The sequence below is a fragment of the Podarcis liolepis genome (assembly GCF_965112155.1).
Source record: "Podarcis liolepis genome assembly, chromosome: 8".
Classification (NCBI taxonomy): domain Eukaryota; kingdom Metazoa; phylum Chordata; class Lepidosauria; order Squamata; family Lacertidae; genus Podarcis; species Podarcis liolepis.
The window spans coordinates 41,986,002-42,009,336 of NC_139560.1; the positions used below are offsets into that span (position 1 = coordinate 41,986,002).

At 40.3% G+C, this 23,335-nt stretch overlaps 1 protein-coding gene across 2 annotated transcripts in view; it reads left to right on the top strand.

Moving 5' to 3' along the window:
* Positions 1–23,335, top strand: part of KLHL14 (kelch like family member 14) — a 60,600-nt gene that overhangs the window by 18,309 nt on the left and 18,956 nt on the right. For both annotated transcript variants that reach the window (XR_014529283.1, XM_083517767.1), the window contains 2 exons: positions 3,093–3,214; positions 21,734–21,823. Coding sequence is in view for 1 of the 2 variants with exons in the window: in XM_083517767.1 (XP_083373893.1) it covers positions 3,093–3,214; positions 21,734–21,823 (212 nt within the window). In the remaining variant the exon portion in view is untranslated. The remainder of the gene's footprint in view (positions 1–3,092; positions 3,215–21,733; positions 21,824–23,335) is intronic.

Genomic DNA, 23,335 nt, shown 5'->3' on the forward strand with positions numbered 1-23,335 from the left:
CCCTTTTCCCCCTGCTCTCCTCACTGATGTCTGGCATGCAGCTATGCCTGTGTACTAGAGGCAAGAAGTGCTGCAAAATGTCATTTCCCATGTCAGTAGTGCTGGAAAACCACAATCCTGTGTGTCTGGCACTGAGCATTAAGTAACATGCAAGGTATTAGAGAAGGGAAGAAAGAGCTCCCACCTTTCCCCTGCCATCGCTGCTGTCACTAGAGCAACATAAACGGCAAGTGTGAGGGATGAAGCTGGTGTGTAAATGCAGAGCCGTCTTTCCCATAGGGCTTAGTGGTGTGTCGCGCCAGGGTGCCAGCCTCTCAGGGGTGCCCCAGCAAGTGGAGGAGCTGTGCGGCTTTGCCAGCAGCCTCCCCTTTCTCTGCATACCCGCCAGCTGCTCCCCGCCAGCCATAAGGCTGGCGGGCATGCAGTTTCCCTCCCAAGCCTCCTCAGTAGGAGAGCGGTCCTCACAGAGGCTTGGGAGTGAAGTTGCGCCCCTCCCAAGCCTCCGCGGGAGGAGAGCGCAGCTTCACTCCCAAGCCTCCTCAGGAGGAGAGCGATCCCCGCAGAGGCTAAGGATGGAAGCTGCGCCCCACCAACCATATGGCTGGCAGGCGCACAGCTTCCTTCCCAAGCCTCTGTGGGGATTGCTCTCTCACAGTGGCATGGGGGAGAGTTGCCCCCCCAATGGCTGGCAGTGCGCAGCTACAGCCACCCCAACACTATCCGTGGTAATTTGGGGGTGCTGGGCAGATATTTGCACCCTGGCGCCACATCTGCTAAAGACAGCCCTGGGTAAATGGATCACATCCTGTCATGCTCCAGCATCGTCATCAGGGTGCAGCCAAGTCCAAAACAAACTCAGAACTGGGTTGGAGAGAACTAAGCTATTTTCTGAGTTTGGGAGAAACTTGGGGTGTTTTTTAAGAGCCCAGTTCTGACCAAGAGGAGTTTGCCCACCGCTAGTCACAAGTAGCACAGGCAGCCTGAACAAGAACTGGAGGTCCTGTAGACTTAGCTTTGGCATAACATCTGGCCTGTGACTTCCACATTGTGTGGCCATCTGCTTCTGATTTACTAGGTTAGAGAGAAAACCCAAGCACAGGAGGTGAGCTGTATATGTTCTGTAATGTGCACATTAGAATAGCACTGAATTGTGGTGTTATAATAAAGAGTTGTATATGAAGGAGGGTGCAAGTAAGTGCATTTAGGATTGCAGCCTTAGTTTGTTGTAATTGCAATTGTAATATTTGTGGTCCAATCCTATACACCAAGTGTGTAGTACCTTTGGCCTTCCAGAAATTGTTGAACTACAATTCCCATCAGCCCCAGCAAGCATGGCCAATTTCAGCAAGATTTGGAGCGCCACAGGTTCCCTACATCTGCTGCACGCACACATCTGAAGTCCCATTGAACTAAGTGGTGCTTACCTCTGAGTAGACTTGAATAGGATTGCACCTTCAATATCTTAATTAAGATAATAAGGCTATACAGACAAAATTCCAAACTCACCTGAGATCATTTTCCACGAATGTTTCCATTAGAGCACTTTGCTAATATAATTAGTTGGTCAAACATATACAGGCTTTAGTAGTAGTAGTAGTAGTAGTAGTAGTAGTAGTAGTAGTTGTAAGAATGCAGTGTGTGGACATTAGTGACAAAGCTCCCTTTACTGAAGTACTTTTATATTAACAGAGTATCTCAGCATCAGAAGTGTTGCCCTCTTTTTTAATGTACCTAAAATGGTTCAGTAATAATTCAAACCGGTTAATGGAAACAAGTCCTGTTTTGCTTTCCAGAACCATTGATTAATGCAATAAAGATTGCAGGGTAACCAAGTAGGTCAGCAACCCTGCAGTGAGACGTTGCATCAGGCATATAACATACGTCCATAGCATGTGCATATAGTTAACATTTCACATCACAGTAGGATGAATTGCCTTACCATGGTTCCCTATTTAGAATTTTATCACTTTTCCAGGCTTCTGTAACTGATAGATGTTCAATTATATGTAAAGTGACTATTAAAGCATCAGTACTCATCTAGGGGTCTAGGTCTCCTCTCCCCTTTTCTCTTGAAATTGTGTTAAAGCTATTAGTGTTACAAAGAAACGTGCATTCATCAGGTATAGCGATGGAGGCCAGGGTGCATATTACAGCTTTTACTGCATATGAGACGTTGCAGTCCTGTTCTTAAGAACTGCCAGGCAGATTGGGAATCACGGTCACGGTTAATAGCAGCGAATTGCCAGCTCTTGATGGGTGGGTAGTCACTCTTTTCAGTGGCTGCCCCCTGGGGGAGAAGGTAGAAAAACAGAGGGAGGGAATTAGAGTGACTTTGCACACTTGAGCAGGTTCATGCCGCTGGATCAGTGGCAAGCATTGGCAGGGCTCCACTCTGGGGAGGCTCACAACAACATCACAGTCTCATTTTACCAATTGGTGTTGCTATAGCCAGTGGTGCTCAGAGGGAGAGCAGAGAAAGGAGGGGCTGTGGAGGGGGAGGAGGCAATGTAGGGCTAAATTAAACAAAACAAAAAAAAGGGTTTTGTAAGTAAGTAGAGTTCAGCCTGTACCTGTTAGCACACTGCTACTAATTGTGCCAGAAGTGTTGGAATCTAAGTTTCAGTGTGTGATTAAAGAATTGGTTCAGAATCTCTCTGCATAGCCTTAATTTTTTCAAGGTTCTTTGGGTGCAGAATGGCTTTATAATAATGATTTTGACTAATACGATTTTTGACATGCAACTTTAATGTTTAACCTTAGTACAACTCCAGAGCATTTCATGTGTATTCAGCTGTAAAGAGTGATGATTTAAAGGGATAATATGAGAAAAAGGTCATTCTAGAATAAACCTTTAACAAATTGCATAAAGGAAACTTATTATTCCACAAGTAGAGGGCTATGCAGCTTTTCTTATTATTTTTTCTGCTTGATTCAAAAAGTTGTTGAGACATGATAGGGAAAGGAAACAAAAAAAATAAAGTAAAATAGAAAACTACAAGCAGTGAACATTCCTATGATGGTTATGATTTTGTTGCTACTAAAAATATTCTCCAATAATGTGGTTATTCATCTTCTCTCTCTTTTGGGTGAAGAATTCGCTCCAACAAGAAAATGCTTTTGTTGGTTGGTGGACTGCCCCCTGGACCTGACCGGCTACCCAGCAATTTGGTTCAGTATTATGATGATGAAAAGAAGACATGGAAAATACTGACAAGTAAGCAGTTTACTTTACGTTGAATTACCTTGATGAATTTTAAAACATGGTTAATCAAATTAGACACTTTATTGATTTGCTTCCCTACAGAGATTTGTTTATATATTACACAGGTTTCACAATGGAAGAGTAAATTGAGATTGTAGGAGATAGTACCTGTACAACAGAACAAGCCTAAATTAAATCTGTCTTAAAATCATTTTAGTATGCTTATAGTGAAAACTGGCAAAGCTTTCTTAAATAAACCTGCCTCCTCCTCTAGGTACCTTTGCCTTTTATTACAGTGTATATTATATGCTGTGGACACAATCCAGCCAGTTAAGACCAAGCGCCACTAATTTAAGTAGGAGAGTTCAAAACATGCCTAGATCACTCACACGGAAACTGATGCGACTTGGAAATTCCTAGCTTTCTAATTGGATTGTGTCCTATTTATATTATACTTTAGAGCTCATGGCATATTGCATTGTACTGCATACCCTTTTACACCACTCATGTCATAGAGAATTGCCCCCTCCCTCCCGTTGTGGTCTTCCACAGCTCTCACTGACACAGCCAGGTATCAGTGGTACAGGTCAGCTTCAGTAAACTGTACTGGCAGGTTTTCTATCCAGATCTGTCACCTTCTTTCTCAACAGCAACTATGTTTTACAGCAAGCATTTTGTCTTAAGCTTTGGAACTTATTGTTATAGTGGTTACGATTTCCAATCTAACGTGGTCATGGAATCAAATAATAGTGTTTTTTCCTGGTGCAGTAGGCTGTGTATTTACTGGTCCCCTTGTGGGCAGACTAGCTGCACTGGTCAATAAAACTACATTTTTAACTGTCAGAATTGCCTAAAGCTGTTCAGATAAAATTATAAACGAGCAATTCTGATCCATAAATCAAAGCCATACTTTAAAAGCCGGACAACTTGTGAAACTTAGATTTTCTAACAGAAATGCTGTTTCCCAGGCAGCCTGATCCTAAGAGGCCACTTTACCTGCAGTGGAGCAAACACAAGCTTGGTGCCGGGGGGGGGGGGGGGGAGATGTACCATGAAGGGAACAGCACCAGTACAATAGCTCCAACTACTGCCAGTGCTCAAAGGTACTAATTGTGCCCATGACACCTTAGTGACCCATCTCATGTTCCTTAGTATCTTAGAAAATTATATCACTTTTCTCAGGACTCAAGTGTAGTTTCAAACTGCAACACTGGACACAGTTGTGTATGTGTATATACATGTATTACTACTGGCTTCCATTTTTTTGCCTCCCTTTGGGATGACCAGAGTCACAGATTTTTCATAGTACTGAAGAGGGCATGTTTGGCAGATGCAGGTTCTCATAGAGTGAAAATGTGCATTTAGCAAAATATATTGTTCTATACCACTTTTATCCTCATTTGTATGTGTTTATACTTTCCTTCCTTCCCTAGTTGTTTAAAAGAAGAGATTTATACAACAACCAAATAAGGTGTCATAGCTTTCAGGTTTACAGGAATTGCTGTGTTTCACTTACACAAGATGTACCACCAATTGAATTTCATCTGTAAAAAGAAAGTATATCAGAGTATACATAGTATGTTTACATTGGAAGATCTTTCTTTTAAAAAAAGAAAAACTAATTATATACAGTAAAATATTAGTCTGAAAAAAAGACTCAGTTTGCTTCTGAGATTGCGCTTCTGAGATTGATTGTACAGTAGAGTTGTTCTCAGGCAGGAGCAAATGAAAGAGAACTCACTGTGGAATATGTACATCAGGAATCTCACTTGCAATGCAGCACCAAATGAAATATTTATCAAATGCATACTTACTGCTTTTAAAGACTTGACTGTCACTTTTAATTCACTGGTCTCATACAATGTAGGGAAAGTATTTGGTGCTTCCAGACTGGAGTCTCCCAAAACCACTCAACTGTTGTTTCCCCTCTATATATGCTGTATGAAGAATTATAACTGACTTGGCAGGTGTGTTGGTGGCTAGCACTGAGTATGCACAATCAAAAGGAAAATAAAGCGCCAAACCAGAATATTGATCTAATATCTTTAGCAAAACTTACTGCTTTGGTCACCTCTGACACTAGTAGCCTCTGGTGTTGCAGGTTGCAGGACTCTGAATGGCAAATAAGAAAGACTAAACATAGCCTGGAAGTTGCTGTTAACAGCATTTTGGAAGTGGGGAGATAAGGTTGCCACAGAATCAATCAATGTTCTGTAAGCTTTCTGCAGCTCGGATATTGGAGGGAAGATGAGACGGCTCCACTTAGACACGGCCAGAGAAAACTTTGATAATCAGTTTTTAAAACCCTTTCTCCCCACCCCCAGATATGCACTAAAGGACTTCTTAAATCACACTGTAGTAACCCAGCTCAATAACATTAGGTAGAAGAAAAATATAAAAAGCAGCTGAAGAAAAACATATAATAAAATATTTAAACTAATTCACTTTCAATTAATGTACTTACTCTAAAAGACGATGTTTTCTCGTGAGACCAAAGGGAAGAACACACTCAGGTGATGTGATTTTCACCACATGAATAGGTTGCAAACATGCTTTCTGAGGCCATTGTTTTAGAACCCATTATAAAGTTACTTTTGTAACTGTATCCTAGGAAACGGTGCTAATGGATACTGAACATGCCACTACAGAGGCTACAGTTTGTGGAGCACCTCTGAAATCATTCTGTCTGTAGGGATGATTTGAGGTCTCCAGGATCCAGGCCTCCTGGAAGTTATCTATAGTGTCTCTATCAGATCATTATCAGTGTCATTGTGGCAAGCAAGTGAACACATAAATTCTGGGGCATCAAGAAGCAGCTCGTTGGGTGGAGCAGAGCCACTACACTACGTAGCTTCCTGGCAGGCGGATCACAGTTGCTTACTGGGACAGAGAGGGCAAAGCGGCACAGTGGTCTGCATAGTGCAAATGCACCATTGAAGTCAGATACCATGCCAACCTCACCACCACTGACTCCTTCCTTCCTGGTAAGCAACAGTAGCCCATTTGCCAGGAAGCGACTGTAGCGCCTTTGCCCCACCCAGCAAATTGCTTCCAGAGGGATACCTTTGCATCTGGGATCCCTTCTGTGGCACTTATGGGCACTGTAGTCTCCTAAACACCCCCAGTGGTGCCCACCATGCCTGCCCCACCACTCCTGATTTTTATTTATATTTCCACAGAATGTATCCAGCCTCAAGTGAGCCCAAAGGCATTCTTCCTAGGAAGGGAAAGAAAGAGTCTGGGGCTACTGGAAGCCCTTTTGTCTTTGAGGGATGTAGGTGTTTGGCCTGTGTGAACATTACCAGCTTTTCTTCAGTGCTATGGGTATTGGTGCCTGTGAGAGTTTCCTAGATTTCCATATCTTCTTTATGCTGCGTCATCTTGGCATCTGTAGAACTAGACAGTAGTGAGAGAGAGGCCATAAGCATAATTGGATGAATGCTTTGATGTTCTCATAGGACTAAGGAAAATGTTATGTTGGAACTATGGATCTTGGAGACATGATCAAACATAGAATCAGATGTGAGATTTTGGATGAGTGGGGAGGTGCATCCTTCCTATATCTTTTTCCCCATTTCTAAGAGGAAAAGCAATATCTGGCTGCATCAGTTGATTTATTTCATAGAATAGTTAAACAAATCATAAATGCTGGACTCCATAAGAAATGGCCTAGCCAGACCTATGAAGACAGCTGCAGGCTTAGTGTGGATGTCGTGCATGGCAAGGAAATGTTCTTGCTTTGCCTGGTTTGATTTTTGGATATATGCTACACAACATCCCTCAAGTATTTCTATTAATAGAAATAATTGCACTTTTCTTAGAACAGCAGTACTCCGTGTGGTGGTGGTCCACAGACTGATGCTGGTCCATGAGCCATAGGATGCAGTCCCCTGCAGCTCCACCACAGCCCAGGTTGGGTGGGACACTTCAGGAACTAAATATGGTACCATGACTTGGCACATTGGGGGGGATGCAGTTCCACCATATCAGCTAGCTTGAGAAGCACTGTCTTAGAAGTACAGGGCACATACAGAAACATATGAAGCCAGATGATTAGTCAGTTTAGCTCTGTACTGTCTTCTGTGACACACAGTGGTTCTCCAGGGTTTCAGACAGCAAACTTACGCCTACCTGTAGAGGCCAGTGACTGAACTTAGGACCTTCTGCAATCAAACCTACTGAGATATGGCCCCTCCCAATCTTAGTCATGGAACCAGAGGAGGAAGCATGGGGCTGCTTCCAGTTTTAAATGACATATTGGAAGGGGGGAAAGATTCAAAGGAATTGAGATTTTAGTGTGAAATACAACATCACATGCACATGCATGGTACTTTTAAATGATTGTATTTTTCATAGGATATCTGGAAACAAAGGAAAAGGAGACTGAAGGGTGCAAGCAAATATATCTTATTTTGAACAAGTGTTTTTATCTCATTTGTGTTCTGCAAGTTAAGTGAAAATGCTAAATGCAGAAAAAAGCTTCTTTGCTGACTCACACGTTGTTCTCAAACACAGGGCCTGCACAAAACATGCATTTAAAATAAACGAGTATTATCTGCGACATATAGCAAAATTGGGTGGTTCAGAGTAGCAGCAAAAGCTTTGCATTGTTGACTGTGACTTTATCACTATAAATACTCTCATTATACTTTAAATTGAGTTTGGAATCTGCTTAACACTGGAGTTTTTACACATCAGTCAAATGAAAAGCAGAGGCTGCTGTTTATATTGTAGTCGGATTATGTAATATTTACGACAATGTTTTTGTTCAGTCCTTTTTAAAAAAATATTTGGCTGAATTTTAATGAACAGTATTGCTTCACTTGTTAGAAATAAACCTGCAAGAGATAAAGAATATATAGATTTCTTATATTTCTGGTTGTGGAGTTCTTCCAAAAATTTCCTTAACACCAAGGCAATGATGTATTACTTTTACTTACATTATATGTTTTTAATCAGAGCGAGACTTCACCCTAGACAAAGCGATGCTTTCTGCATGGTCTCACTTGTTTTTGCTAAAATCTTTTGACATGATTAATTTTACTTTAATGCTTTTGTCTTGTTGTACTGGTTAAGAAGATGAGGATGAACCAGGGCTAAAACACATGCTGTTCTATCCTGATATCGCTGAGGTGTTTTTTTTAAAAAAAAATCTTAGTGGGCTTAAAAAAAAAATGAATCCAATCGGAATTAGATTTCTTGCTAGTATGCAATTTTGAAAAGAAGATGTCATTACTGGTTGTTAGTTTTATTACTGGTGTTTCTTTAATAATATCACCAGTATAATATCATTAGTGGCTACAAAGGAGATTGAATTTTACACCAAGACTCTAGCCACATTTGCCAAGGAATGAACTAAGCCAACATTCTCATTCATCAAGCTCCCAGTCACCCAGGTTTTTCCTCATACTGCCATCATCCCACAGGCAAAAGGATATTGCCACATCCTTGCTGGTGCAATGTCATGCTTCCCTAATGCAAGACTGGGGAGCAATCTAATTCTGTGCAGTGGGGGGAAATGGACTCTTGCTAGTTTTATCCCAAGCAGGGTAGATTCTTTGGCAGTGCATGTTGAGATTGCATGGAGACACCTGAATAGGGTTTAGAAGGTGTTGTTTTTCAAGTCAGTTAATCTTTTGTTAATTTAATGGGAGGAAGATGGTTGCCAAATGCTTGAAGCAGGGTTTTGAGCTCTAAGGCCAACTCTTAAGGCAAGTTTCTGCTCTATAACCAACCCTTAGCACTTGTTTTTATCCTCTCTTCCATTTTACTTCTTAACTCCTTTTAGTGCTTCTTTTTGTTGTCTTAATTTATTGTTTTATCTCCTCTTTTTATTGTTCTAACTCCCCTAAACTGTGAAGCTGCATGAAGCTGGGCTGGGCTGAGCACTTTGCTAGGCAGTGCCAAACGCAAGGTCAAGCCAAAGTTTACAAGATACTAGTTATAAATTAAGGAAGAGAAACATCTTGATTAATGATTTACAGGCAATTCCCCATTTACACGTGTTTGAGACACGTGCATCGCCATCAGTCTGGAAGTGGCACTTAAAGGGGCAAAATTGCGCCCCCCCAAAAGAGCGAACATGGCATGAAAACAGCATCTAACAATCCCACAAGCTTTTGCAAGTGCTATCCCAGGAGTGCTGCTGATTTTTAAAAAGGGTTTCTCAAGAGTTCCCAGAGGTTTATAGGGTTCAGTGGTGGTCCCAATATACATGATTTCACATAAATGTGTGGTGCCTTGGAATGTAACCCCTGCATGCATGAGGAGTTGCCTGTACATTTCTTGCCTATCCCCCAGAGGGATAGTTTGCATTATAGCATGTATGGAAACAGCATGTAAAATTATACATTTAAAATTACACATTATAAAATAGGCAAGGATCAACTAGATTATATAATCCCAACACCCCTCCCTCATTTCCTTTCAGTCATCTAGATGAGACAAGGGTTTAAAATATGCATTTATTTTTAAAAAAATAAATGCATAAATGCATTATACAGTGGTACCTCAGGTTACATACGCTTCAGGTTACATACGCTTCAGGTCACAGACTCTGCTAACCCAGAAATAGTACCACAGGTAAAGAACTTTGCTTCAGGATGAGAACAGAAATCGTGCTCTTGCGGCACAGCGGCAGCAGGAGGCACCATTAGCTAAAGTGGTGCTTCAGGTTAAGAATGGTTTCAGGTTAAGAACGTACCTCTGGAACAAATTAAGTACTTAACCCGAGGTACCACTGTAATGCTACCTCTTTAAAGAGAGTATTTAAATTGGGGTTGCTGGTTTGCCGCTCCTTGCTGCTTTTCTGCCATAAGGGTGCATTTTTCAGCTCCTGAATACTTTGCCATTTCTGTTCCTGAACATGAGACAGAGCCAATGAATCCTTTAGGCATTTGCTCAAAATTAGTGTTAAAAAGGCACAGCAAATTGCTTTGATTAGTCATAGAATAATAGGGACAAAGGAGGAAATTGGGGTGAATAATCTCTTGATATGTCCCCATTATACTGTTTGAAGATTGACAGTTTTCATTTATCATAGTTGTGCACAAACTATACACATTTTGACACCCAAATTTAATTTGATGAACAATTCTCAGTGGCCCCAATAAATTCTCTGCATCTCACTTTATTCACTCAGCAGTTGCAAGCACCAGGGCTTCTGATTCAGTGCTGTGTTAAGGTTGGTCTCAGCCCTGCATTGTAAAGCTTGAGCAAGCACTGGCACATTACTAAAGCAGCAGCCTCAACACTGTGTGCTAGACAGCTTTAATGAAGGCTTTGGATATCTGAAGAACTAATGACTCCCCTAGAACATGCAATTGTTGTACTTAGAAATGCAGTATTTACATCAGTCTGTCTTCGTGTAACTGTTGTTTTTAAAAGCTTATCCACCATGTCTGCCTCAAAAAGTATCAAAAACAGCTCACATCATAATAAAAATGCACAGGCAATGGCAAAACAAATAGGAACTTAGACAGCTGCTTGTTACCAGGGCCATTGGTTTCATTTAATATTTGTATGCCACTTTTCCAGCAACAAAGTTTAGCTCAAAGCAGTTCATAACAATAACAAACCATTAACAAATGAAAGCAACAAAATAATATCAAAAAAGACACAAAAGCATATCATGGCCAGCAATAATAATAATAAACCTGTTAGCACATTTCCAAATAGTATGGTTTCAAATTGGATGGGAGACCATGTGTTGAGATTCTTGCATTGCAGGGGGTTGGACTAGATGACCCTCAGGGTTCCTTCCACCTGTGCAGTTGTATGATTCTATGGCTCATTGTGCAGAAACACACAATTCAGTAAAAAATGATGAGGTCCAATACAAGCCCTTTCTAATTGAAAAATAACCTATGAAAAATGCCTATTAAGCACCAGCCCAGAGCCAGTTTGCATAATCCCTCCTGTGAAGCTTCTTTTGAAGTTTCAGGCACTGACCTAAATGGGCATAATGTCCATCTAGCTCAGTATTGTCTACACTGGCTAACAGCAGCTCTCCAGGGTTTCAGACGGTGGATATTCCCAGCCTTACCTAGACATGTCAGGGATCAAACCTATGAGCTTTTGGGTAGGAAATATGTACCCTACCGCTGAGCTATGGCCTCTCCCTGGAATAAAATATCGATAAAATAAATAAAAGTACAAAAAAGAGACAGAAGCATAGAGCCTGATTAGCCCCCATTCTCCCTCACTATCCTTCATTGTGGACGCCAAGTCTGCCTTGCGTTCCTTTTAACCTGGTCCAGCAAACCAGAAAGCCAAAAGACAAATATAGCTAAAATTAGATGAAGGGATCAAATTATAATAAAAGTGCAAATGTAAGATTGATTAGAAAATCAAGCCAATTTTCAAAAACTCATGGACTTACATTTCACATAAAAATGGCAGGGGGTGTTTCTGAAAGAAAAGAGGGCAGCAAGAGCGTGTGTGTTATGGTAGAGTTTAGTTATACAATGCCTGTGGCAAGCATGATGTATGGCTGCATTCCTATTAATGATGCATGGCTGCATATCTAAGAATGAGAGAGAAAAGTTCTAAGGAAGAATGGAAATCCAGATTGTCACAACGTCAGTGGCATTTGTGATTGAAATTTTATGTTTCCCATTTGAAATATCTTTCAATAACAATCAGAGCTTTCCCTAAATGTGTTTTGTTAGATGATAATATTATTGGATGCTGCTTTTATACCCTTGTTATTTAGCTGAACATGTTTTAATATCTTGGATTGGGGTTTCCTCATGTTCTGATTTTCTTGCACAAACAAAAATTCCCAAGATATATGCGCTGTGTTAATTTTCTGTGACCATTTCCTCTCATTGCTTTTTTCAGGAAAGGAAAAGGTAAACTGTCTTTCCTTGTTTGGAAAACTCTGTTCATTTGCAGTACTCACAACAAAGCAATTACTAGAGTAATGGAATGGCCTATGCTGCTAGGTCAAATTGCAGACTAGTGTGCTTATTTATGAGCAAATTCATTGGCAGGGACTGAATGGGGAAGTGGAACCAGGTGTCCTTCTTGGAGAGCATTGCAAGATGGTAGCAGAGACTTGGGAGTCACATGGTTGCTAGATAGGTAAGACATGATGTCAGCAGCACTGTTCTACTCCCAGTTATTCCCTGGATATATCAAAGAGCAGATGAAGATACTCCAAACACAAACTAATGCAGTTTTTGTTATGGGCTGTTTCACTTGTTCAATATCTTCTGTGTACCCTGTTATAGTGCACCTATTTAGCACTTACGTCATAATGCTCAGCCTTTGGTCATCTTGTAGCTTCATTTCTTTCTGATTTTCCCAGCTTCCTGTGTTCCTTAAGAGAATCTCTGCATGCCTTCTAGCACATGCAAATAAAAGTCACCTTTACACCTCAAAAACTCTAAAGTTCAAGATATTCTTTAAAAATTGCTCTTCATGAAATCAGAAAACTGCCCATTTTCTGTGGATAGATTCAACATTTTAGTATTCCAGGTGTGGAATACCAAGGCGGAATAGGGTGGTACAGAACAGAGTGATACAGAGATTTAACATGTCTTGATAATTACAGTTGTTTCTTCCTTATCTGAAATCTCTGTAGGGACTCCTCTACATAAAGGGAATCCTGACTGGCTGATTTCTCTTTATATGGAGAAGTCCTATACATGTTGACCCTACATGCATAAGGGCTGTTCTCACTGAAGCTGAGCATACACCACCAGAATCATGGCTTACTGGCATGATCTCACTCAACTCTCATGAGTTCGGTGAACATGTGTTGGGAATAATGTAGAATAAGGCTTCATACAGACCATACAAATGAAACACTTATCTGCTGCTGTCTAGTTTTACCTTAAAAGATTGTGGCCAGGATCATTGTGGAGAAAAGACCAAGAGTGAGTCAAAGCCAGTGAACAAATCTAGTACAGTATAATGTAAGAAAATGAGTCAGTGATTCAGTGCTGGGAAGGCAAGTTAAACTGCTGAAAGGATTGATGCAAGCAAGACAGGGTCAAAACTAGGTGATATCCTAGCTGCAAATGGACTGATAAAGCTAAGCGAGAAAAATCGGCATATAGAGGAGTATATCAGGAGTAGTAGTTAGTGGTAGTACAACAACTATATTGTGCTGTTTCCTGTTGAGGAATTTTGAGCACAATGTAAATACCATAGCAGCCACCTGGGGTTGCTATCTTTTTCTGGCAGGGCTCTTGAGCCTTTAATAGCTGCATGACAGGGAAAAATTGTACCAGAGAAACATTTCTGAGCATGGAAGTGCAATGAAGCGGAAATTGTCACCTGTTGAATTTCTGCTTGTCATACTGCTGTTAAAGGTAGGAATTCCTGCCATAAATAAACTTGGGAACCATATTCTTTTGAGAAGCAAACTGCACAGGATGCAGGATTGGAAATACATTATGTATGGGGTAGCATTTTTGTAAGTCATCACTATCTCACTTTTAAAAAAAACACCAGAGGGATAGCATGCCAATCTCTTGCAGTAAAAACAATCAATGTGTCTTGTGGCACCTTAAATTTATGTCATAAATGCATTGTAACATACATTTTTGAGGACCCAAACCCACGTTGTTAGATGCGTGAAGTGAATTCTTAGTAGGCAGGTATATAAAGGAGAAAATTGGAAGGTGGGAGTTGAACGGTAATGAAATGCAATCATTACAATCAGTGAGAATCAGAGTTTAAATCTATGTTAAATGGGCACAAAATTGGTGATAATTGCTAAAATTATTATATAACACTTCTAGAGGGATAGGGAATTATTTGCAAGAAACCGTCACAGATAGCGTGCACAGGATTATTTTATATTTGTGTTCAATATTTATTGGTATTTTCACATAGCTATTTATTTATTTATAGTTACCAGTATATATAAACTTCTTTGAGGTTTTTGCGATAAAAGATATATGAATCTTGTTAAGTAAGTAAATAAATTTACTTAATAAAACAGATGACCTTTTTATAGCAAGATGTTTCAGTTTCTGCCTTCTTCTACTGCTCTGGTGTGAATCAAAATCATGCTATAGACAAGGTGGCAGTTACAGAATTCTGAAGATGGAATTCTCAGAAGCTCTGATGTCAGATATTATCCTCCAGGTGTTAAGGTGTCAAGTCTACAGGTACATAAGTTTTCTCTTGTTTCCAATATCAGATGCATTTGGAGCAACAAAGAAAATTACCAAAGGACTGATGAACTTAAAGTACATTGCTGTACCGAGGACATCCTCCACATGTAATTGATTGCTGCCACACATCCATGTAATCTGGGGAAACTCTAATCCATGAAAGTGAGGAGTCAGTCAACAAAGTAATACATATTCAGTTTTTGGTAGATTTCCATTCAGCATCTGGTAATCAGAGAGTGCTCACTGGAAGGACAGATCTTGAAGCTGAGGCTCCAATACTTTGGCCACCTAATGAGAAGAGAAGACTCCCTGGAAAAGACCCTGATGTTGGGAAAGATTGAGGGCACAAGGAGAAGGGATGACAGAGGACGAGATGGTTGGACAGTGTTCTTGAAGCTACGAACGTGAGTTTGACCAAGCTGTGGGAGGCAGTGGAAGACAGGAGTGCCTGGCGTGCTCTGGTCCATGGGGTCATGAAGAGTTGGACACGACTAAACAACAACAATCAAAGACAGATACCCAGTGTTAGCAAATTCTGAATGTTGAATCTACCCAGGCTATTAGAGCTATACTTAAGCTACCATTCAGCAATCCTGTATCACATCCTGTTGAATCCAAATACTGTATCACCTGCTTTTATCTCATGAACAGTTGCTTTCAAAAGCACTATGGTGGCAGAAGCTCCTACAGTGTGGAAAACCTATATTGTTGTGCGGTAAACTTACCATGTTTTAACAATTTAAACACTTATTGGGTTGTAAATGGCTAACTGTCAGGAAGTATTGTCTCTAACTGCTGGCTAGAAGCAGAGAAAATATACATAGTTATACAAGGTCTGTTAGTCAATTGACATTTAAACTGTCACAGCTGCTTCCTATTGCTGGCTGCATTTCACCTTTTATGCTAACAGCAGTGGCATTCAGAACTGATTGGTTTATGATTGGTCAGTTAGTGGATATTGCATTCAAATCTCATTGTCCTTATTTATAGGCAAATAGGCTTTGTAATTCCATCAGAAACAAATTGATTGGCTTGAGGATCGTGACCAAAGAAAGTATAAGACTAGGTTTAACTCTGTTTGGACATGTTTTGGTAGGCTGAAGAGGATTGGCAAGGGACTAAAAAGTGGTCCTGAAGACAGAAGGAAGCATAGAGAGAGCAAGAAGCAGAGTATGGCAACTGATGAAGAATATATACCTACCTGGAAGCACAAATCATTTGACATGAGAACTAAGAAGGTCTACAACAGGGAGTGGGAGGCTCCAGCATCTGCCTTGGGGAGAGATGAGGCCAGAATGACAATGGAGGGAAGATTGGCTCCTCAAAGAGATTTTAAATAACTGCATAGGCTTTTGGGCATAAAGAAGTATTCAAGAGATGCTTGAAAGTCAAAAAGTGAGGAAAGCTTGATGAATCTCTGCTGGAAGAGTGTCCCACAGTAACACTAAATGCCTGACTTCTGGTTGAGGCCAGTTGAGCCTCTGTAGCATGGAGCACAACTATGAGAAAACAGTTTTCAAACTTTACAGGGGGAAAATGTGGCAAACCCATGGTGGAACTACAGAGACACAGCCACAAAACAGCCATGAAACAATAAACAGAAGCAATTATTTTACCAGGACTGAAGTATGGAGTAGGAAACTATATTTTGGACTGCCAGTGGAATCATGGACTGCTTCTCATTCAATTTGGATTTGGGGAACTGAGACAAGAAAACACAAGGCACATTTTGTGCCAAATCTGTCACAATCAGTGAGAGTTGTAGGAACTCAGCACTTGTCAGGATTGGCACCAAATGCATTTGTTTTCTGTACACGACATTTGATTTCTTTCCTTTGAACTGGATACACAAACAGAAGTTAACTGCTGGAGAGAAAACTAGCTATGCTAGTCATGTTACATTTCACTTCTTTGTTTGTGGTTGGCTGCAAATTCTGATTAATATAATAATTCAAAGCATCTTGAGGTGGGGCACAGAAGGGCAGGCAGCTATGAACACCATCTAGTGACTCCATCTAGACTTGTAAAGGATGAGTGTGTGACTGGTTTTTAAAAACAGACAGATACTGCAGTCATCATTTCTAACTTGACAGACTGAAGTTGCAATCTTATACCCACATACCTGGTAGTAAGTCCCATTGAACAGAGGAAACCTTACTTACAAGTATTTATTCCTTTATATTAATTTGTCACTTTTTCACAAAACTGTCTCAAGGAGACTTACAAAGTAAAAAAAAAAATTAAAAAATTATAGTAGATAGGTATTGGATTGGTTGATACAGTTTTTAAAGAACCCTGTACAGTATGTCTGTCTCCATTAGAACTTAACACCTATGTGTAACATTACTGTTGAATTGCTCCAAGTGATTTCTGTCTCTGTGACTGTATCTCTGGCAAAGCAGACCTCACAAGCATTTTAAAAATCAAAGCAGATTTTCAGTTCATCCAGTAACACAAAAGTATTCATTGTACACTTATCTTCATTTGGTGCTCTTCCATCTGAAGCACCTCTCTCCAACCCAGATATTTGTGACCAGAAATCTACTGTGTTTTGGGTAGTTAGTAATTCATTACAAATAATGAATGTGTTTGCATTCAAAGTGAACATCTCCTAGACAGCTGTTATGCTGAAATTTATTGGCAAGTGCTAATTTTTGAATAATTATGAGCAAATTTGAGGAAGGGGTTATAGAATTATTTTTAAACAGTGGAAGGCTTTTTTAGTGCCGGCACAGCCTCTCCTGGTGATACATTGCTGACTTAGAGCTGCCTCAAACTTTATGTGTGGTTTAGGTTTGCTGCGGTAACCATATATGATGTGAAGGAAAGATGGGCACCCATAAACATTTGAGAAACTGATGTCCTGGCTTGTGCCCACTGTTTGTTTAGAAATATATACCTGCCATTCAGGCCTATGGAACCTGTTGTGTTTTCAAGGTGTTTTCTGGGACCTGTGTGTTTTCTGGTTGGTGGAAACACATTAGTTAAGATCAATGAAACAATCTTACAAGACACTGCATCTGACGAAGAAAAAGAATTCAAATATTGTGCAAGCATAGTAAAGTGTGGGGAAAGATGTGGTGAAGGGCAGAACTGGAAGTGGATGGGTGTGCACAGTGAGAGAGAAGATATCACTCATTCTCTGTCAGGAAAGGGGGAAGTCTCTCTTTGCTTTTGCCTTGCCTGATTTTGGCAAGATAAATCCTTTCCCAAACTGGTTGATGCACAACCAAATACTTGTACAAGTTCAATCCAAACAATCTACATACTAGAATGCAGAAACACAGATACTGAAGGAAACGAACTCCCCCCGCCCCGCCCCCACTGAGAATAGGGTTCTGCTCCACAGATTAAGTGGATCAGATTTCTTTTGAAATTTTAAAGAAGTGATCTGTACTACAACTCTGCTTTCTCATCATCTTGGGACCTAACATCTGGGGGAGAAGGTAGGCCAGAAGAGAAGCTGTTGGTTTGTGCATGTCCTCTCCGATATGTCTATATAGGTGCAGTTTATTTCTAGGACCTTGGGTCTTGCACATGTTTTTCAGATGTCAATTTTTTCCTCTTATTTATTGGTGTTTTCTCCTTTCATTTAACTCCACTAGTTTGTTTAATAAAGCTGAGAGTTCTTGCAGAGAGCTTTATAAACACATGTTATTAGATTTTTAAACCTCTTTTGAAAGTGCCTCTATCCTACTTCCTCCTAGTAAAGTGACCTTTTTAAATGGAGGGAAGTGGGTTTAGATGACAGTCATGATAAATGCGGTCATGTTCACTCAATAAAATAAGGCCCAGTGCATTTGAGGATAAATCAGTGAAATGTACAACCCCACCTGTCTGTCTCCATCATTCATTTCCACTGTCACTTTCACAGTGGCTGATGGATCACAGTTGCTGTAAAATTAGACAGCCTTTAATCTCATTTCATCCTGATTAGCTTCTCTTTACCCTTTCCCTCTAACTCACTGACTGACACGCTAAAAACTCACACTGGGCTGTGTTTGAGCGTGGCGTACAAACTTCTTTTCCAATACCTTTTTTGGAGGGGAAGAGGGGTACTCACCTGAGATGAAATGAAATGTAAAGATGAGGGAATCTGAGACTCATATTAAAATAAATCAGCAAAGCAGAGGACAGTGTGCAATTAATAAGAGCAGCTGTCTGCATCAGTGGACTACACATTGGCCCATGCTTTGCATTATTTACACCCATGAATTCTTAGTGAATGTAATAAGTTGGTCTAAAAGGCATCCTGGGGCAGGAGGGATGAGGGGCAATGTAAAAAGTGTAGTTGCTGCCTTCAGAATGCAGAAATGTGTCATATCATACAGAAAGTTATTGTAGGTGTGCCCAAGGGCTCACACATGCCTAGTGGAACCTTTAAATTTTGGGGAACAGCGGCAGCTTCTGTCTGAAAAATACATACTCCCAACAGAGCCAGTAATGTAGTTCTCTGAATTGTAACATGCTCTTTTATAAGTTACATTTTGGAACAAGAGCATTGTTGTTTTTTTAACCTGAGTGACATTTTAGAACATTTATTTCTGCTTATTCCATTGCAACTTTCACTTGTGTCATTGGAGTGAACTTAATACCGGTAATTTTACAAGTTGGATATTCCACCATTTTTACACATGGCATCAAACAAACGGAGTACTGCTGGCCATATATTGTTGCCACTTAGCTCTGAAAGCCGTGTTTAAAGAAGTTTTGCTGCCTTAGTACATTACATGCTAAGAAGCATGCCCAACGGCAAGGAAATCACTTCTGCATGATTCAGCTGCATTCTGCATGGGGTGCGCATGCAACCTGCCTTAATCCAACCAGGAAGTGCTTATTTGAAGAGCAGTATAAATAAAATAACATAAGAACATTGGTAGGGGTGGTCACATGAATATTTCACATGGAACTGGCAACCTGTGGGGAAACAGACAATTATTCACGTGACCACCCTGCCCAACTTCTACGATTTGGCATCGCCGTACTATGAAGTGGTTCCCCCATGCTTCTGGGTATGCAATTGAAAGGTACTGCAATGTAACAGGAAAGGAGCCTCAGATCCACTCTTAGTATCTGGAGTAAATATGAAGGGTCTCCAGATCCATTTTGTGTGAGTATTCTGTCATAAGTTAAAAAAAGAGGCAGAACTTGCTTTTCATGATTTCATGTGATCTGAAGAAGGATTCCACAACATGTGAGGCAGAAAACAAGCACAGATCACCACCTGTGTATTGTGGCCTTGTTTCTAGTGGGCTGCTCACAAGTTGCTCAGGCCTCCTCTTAAGGGAGAGGGTTTTAGTAATGCATGGAATGATGGCATTACATTTAACTTGCAGAAGAAAGCTTACTTGTGGGCTCAAATCTCCGACTTGCCCCTGAGTTATAAATTAACATGCTGGCTGTTGTGAACTAATACGAATATAAATCTACACATGACATTAAGCCATTCTACCTATCAATACATTTTCCAAAGCTATAGTTCTTAAGCTTCATCTTCCAAAATATCTCATTGACTTACGTGGAACAACTGTGTAAGTAATTTGAAAATTAACAGTGTCTATGTCTGGCTGCTTAATGGCTGTATAAGATCTACCAGCAATAAGTAACATTAATTAATGCATTTTCACTAGCCTAGCTGCCTAACAATTGCTTTTGCTTAGGCAGCTGTACAACCACAGACTATGAAAATGATGTTTGACCTTTACTGGAAGCTAAATTTGCACCTTGCTTATTCACCATTGCATAGGCAAAATAAATAAAATAAAATAAAAATCAGTAAGAAGCTTAAACGAGACTACTTGATCTTTAAGAAAATGTGTCTTCAACAAGAAAGCTGCACATATTTCTTATTGTTATTTGCATATGCTATACGGCTTCGAGTGCATTGAGAAAAATAAAAGATAATAAAACAAATGAAATGAGAGATATATCACCCAAAATAATCCAAGTGTGAGATAGGCTGCCTCTTTTTTTGGCACTGGCAAAAGAGCACAAAGTAAAAGCTGGCCCTGAGTCATATTGATTTCCCACTGCACTGGTTTCCTAAGTGCTCTGTTGATCCGTTTCAAGCAATAAGTTCCCTGCCTGTACATGCACATCACCTCCCCATTTGTCCTCACCTAGATTTAAGGTGCCCATATGATGAGCTGAACAAGGACATTATTTTTCCTACTGGTGACACCGGGCCAGAACTACTGCATGTAGTATGATAGCTAAACCTGTGTAAGTATGCATTTCAACATACAATTTTTGATAGTGTTGCATTCCACAGAGCAATACATATTATGGCATTAAAATTGCATATTTTTGTTTTACAGCTCTAGCCTTGGGAAGGGGAGGGGGATGAAACAGGAAAAAAAGATTTCCTGCTTGCCTCTCCCCTCCCATCCCCTCAAAATAATCCCATCCTCTTAAAAAAAAGAGAGAAAGGATGTTGCAACTATGGTAAAACAGTTTTGATCTTTCAACAAAGGCCTCCCTGATTAGATGGATGGAAAATGTCTGATTGTGCTGCTAATGACATTGTACAGGAAATTAAGCGTATACATTTGGAGAAGGCATTAAATCAGCAGGACCTTAATTTAAAAACTTAAAACTGTATGGAAATGCAGCTTGCTCATTGCTGTGTAAGAGAAAGCTGCTGAATACTTTGACTCTTCTTATGGAAATGTTGCCAACAGAACTAAGCTTGTGGAGGGTGTTTTCTTTGTTTTTTTGCAGTGCTGCTTTTATTTAACCTTCTTGCTATTTACATGGTACTTGCAGGACACAGTTGACAATTGCAGGTTTAGCCATGTCTCTTTCATTTTTAAAAAAGTTGCAAAGTATATTATTGGCCCCTTCAACTACAGCATACCTGGGGTCTTGAAGACTACTCAGCCCACAGGTTGTGCAATAGCTGACGACACAACTGTGACAGGCTTGTGAAGTCGCATTCGGCGGCCCCTCAGGAACTGCAAGCCTGGAGGAGCTGTTATGACAGCTTCTGTGTATCATAAATCACACTAGCAGCTGTTAAAACAGACCCTGGGCTGTGTAGTCTTAAGATCCCACATATGCCTGTGTTTGCTGGGATTCAGCTACAAGTGTTGATGCTGAAGAGATCAGCACATCATAGCCCAGTTTGGGATAGTGCGCCTGGAGCACCAAAACATGACAGCAAGCAGATACAAGGGAAGGAAATTGGTGGTGATTTAATCTGGTTATTTTTTCCAGTTTCTCCAAAAGGGATATCATAAAGATGGGATACCAGCAACTTTTAGTTTACTTGACATATGTACTAGAACTGAAGCACACTAATATTATGTCTGCATTTATGGTTTGGAGCTTTCGTGAAGTAAATGTCTCAAAGCAGCCATTGTATGAAATGGAGCTTGATAAAGAATACCTGTTTTGTTCACAGTTATGCCGTATAATAGTGCCCACCATTGTGTTGTGGAAGTAGAAAATTTCTTGTTCGTATTGGGAGGAGAAGACCAGTGGAATCCTAATGGTATGTACATAATAACTAATGGAACTATAAGAATTTGTGAATATTACTGAAGTACAAAATATCCATTTGCAGATGTACCACAAGTTATTTGTCTTCGGTCATATGACTGCAGCCATAGATCTTATATGCCCACAGGTGAGATGCTGTTTAAAGGAGTTTGTGAATTGCAGTTTCATGTCTCTTTTTATGTATGCAAACATAATAATATTCTGTATCTGCAAAAAAAATCTAGTATGCGAATCTGCCCATTAGGCTGTGACCCTAAATTCACTTGCAGCAATAGAACCCCTGGATGAAGTGAACTGCCAAACAGCTCACAATGGCACATTCGGACATTATGCTAAACCATAGTTGAACATTATGAGAGTGAGCCACAAACCTGGACTTAACATATTCACACCTCCTCTGGCGGGTCCCCACAGAGTTCAGACAGTGGTTAATGCTAACAGTGGTTTGTTTTCAATAAGCCAGTTTCATAATCCATGATTTGAAGTTGGCTTGTTTCAAACAAACTATTGTTAGCATTAACAACAGTTCATTGGGTTCAAACAGTATGATAAGCTGTGGTTAAGCAAAAACAACTCCTCCTAGTGGTCATGCCAAAGTGTGAGCATGCAAGGTTGAATCTTGCTGCAGCTTGTTCTTGTTATGTTAAACTATGGTTTTAGTGTGATATCTGAACAAGATCAATAAAACTGATTAAAGCAGTTTTGTTTTGTTCTTGCAAAGTTCCATTAAAACTCTAAGGCCGCAGTTCTAGAGAGCTATGTCATGCAGAAGAGATACACAGCATCATGTACACAGTCAGGTATTTTTAAGGTCTTGCTGAAGCCATTTGTATACTACACTTAAGGCCAATTTTATGTTTAGAGACCATTTCAAGCTGAAAAGTGAAAATTTTGAAACACAGAAATGAAGGCCCTATGCTTCAAAAGCTAACTATGTTCTTTCTCACCCACCCAGCCAGCCAGCTAACACAGTAAGTGGGCTTGGGAACTGAGTGCTACCTAAAAACCCAAAAAGCTTGAGGACGCTGTCAACAGCATTCCGTGACATACCAAGCCCTTCACCTGTAGCAGAGGAACTCCACATACGGTGGGAGAATATTCCACAGGAGCAATGAATGCTTTCATGTGAGGAATGCTTTCATGTGAGGAACTCTGTGTACATGTTCTAGTTCCTCTCCATGGGCAGCCAACTTCTGATTTGAGGCTTTGGTGCCTTTGTCATTCAAGCTACCACATCGTCTTTATATGTGTAGACAGTGTTTTCCAGACTAAGGCATTTCATGGCAGCTATTAGGAGTTTTAACCAGCATTTCATGCTTTTATATTATTTTATTTAGAATTTTTTCTACCCTGCTCTTGAGCTGGAAAAAAAATCTTGGTTTACTGATTAATACAAACAAATCAGACCCTGCCCTCAGCCTTGCAATCTAAAAGGCATGACACAAAAGGAAAATAGATTAGGAGGGAGGAAGAAAAAGCACAATGAGGTAGCGGTTCTTAGTTA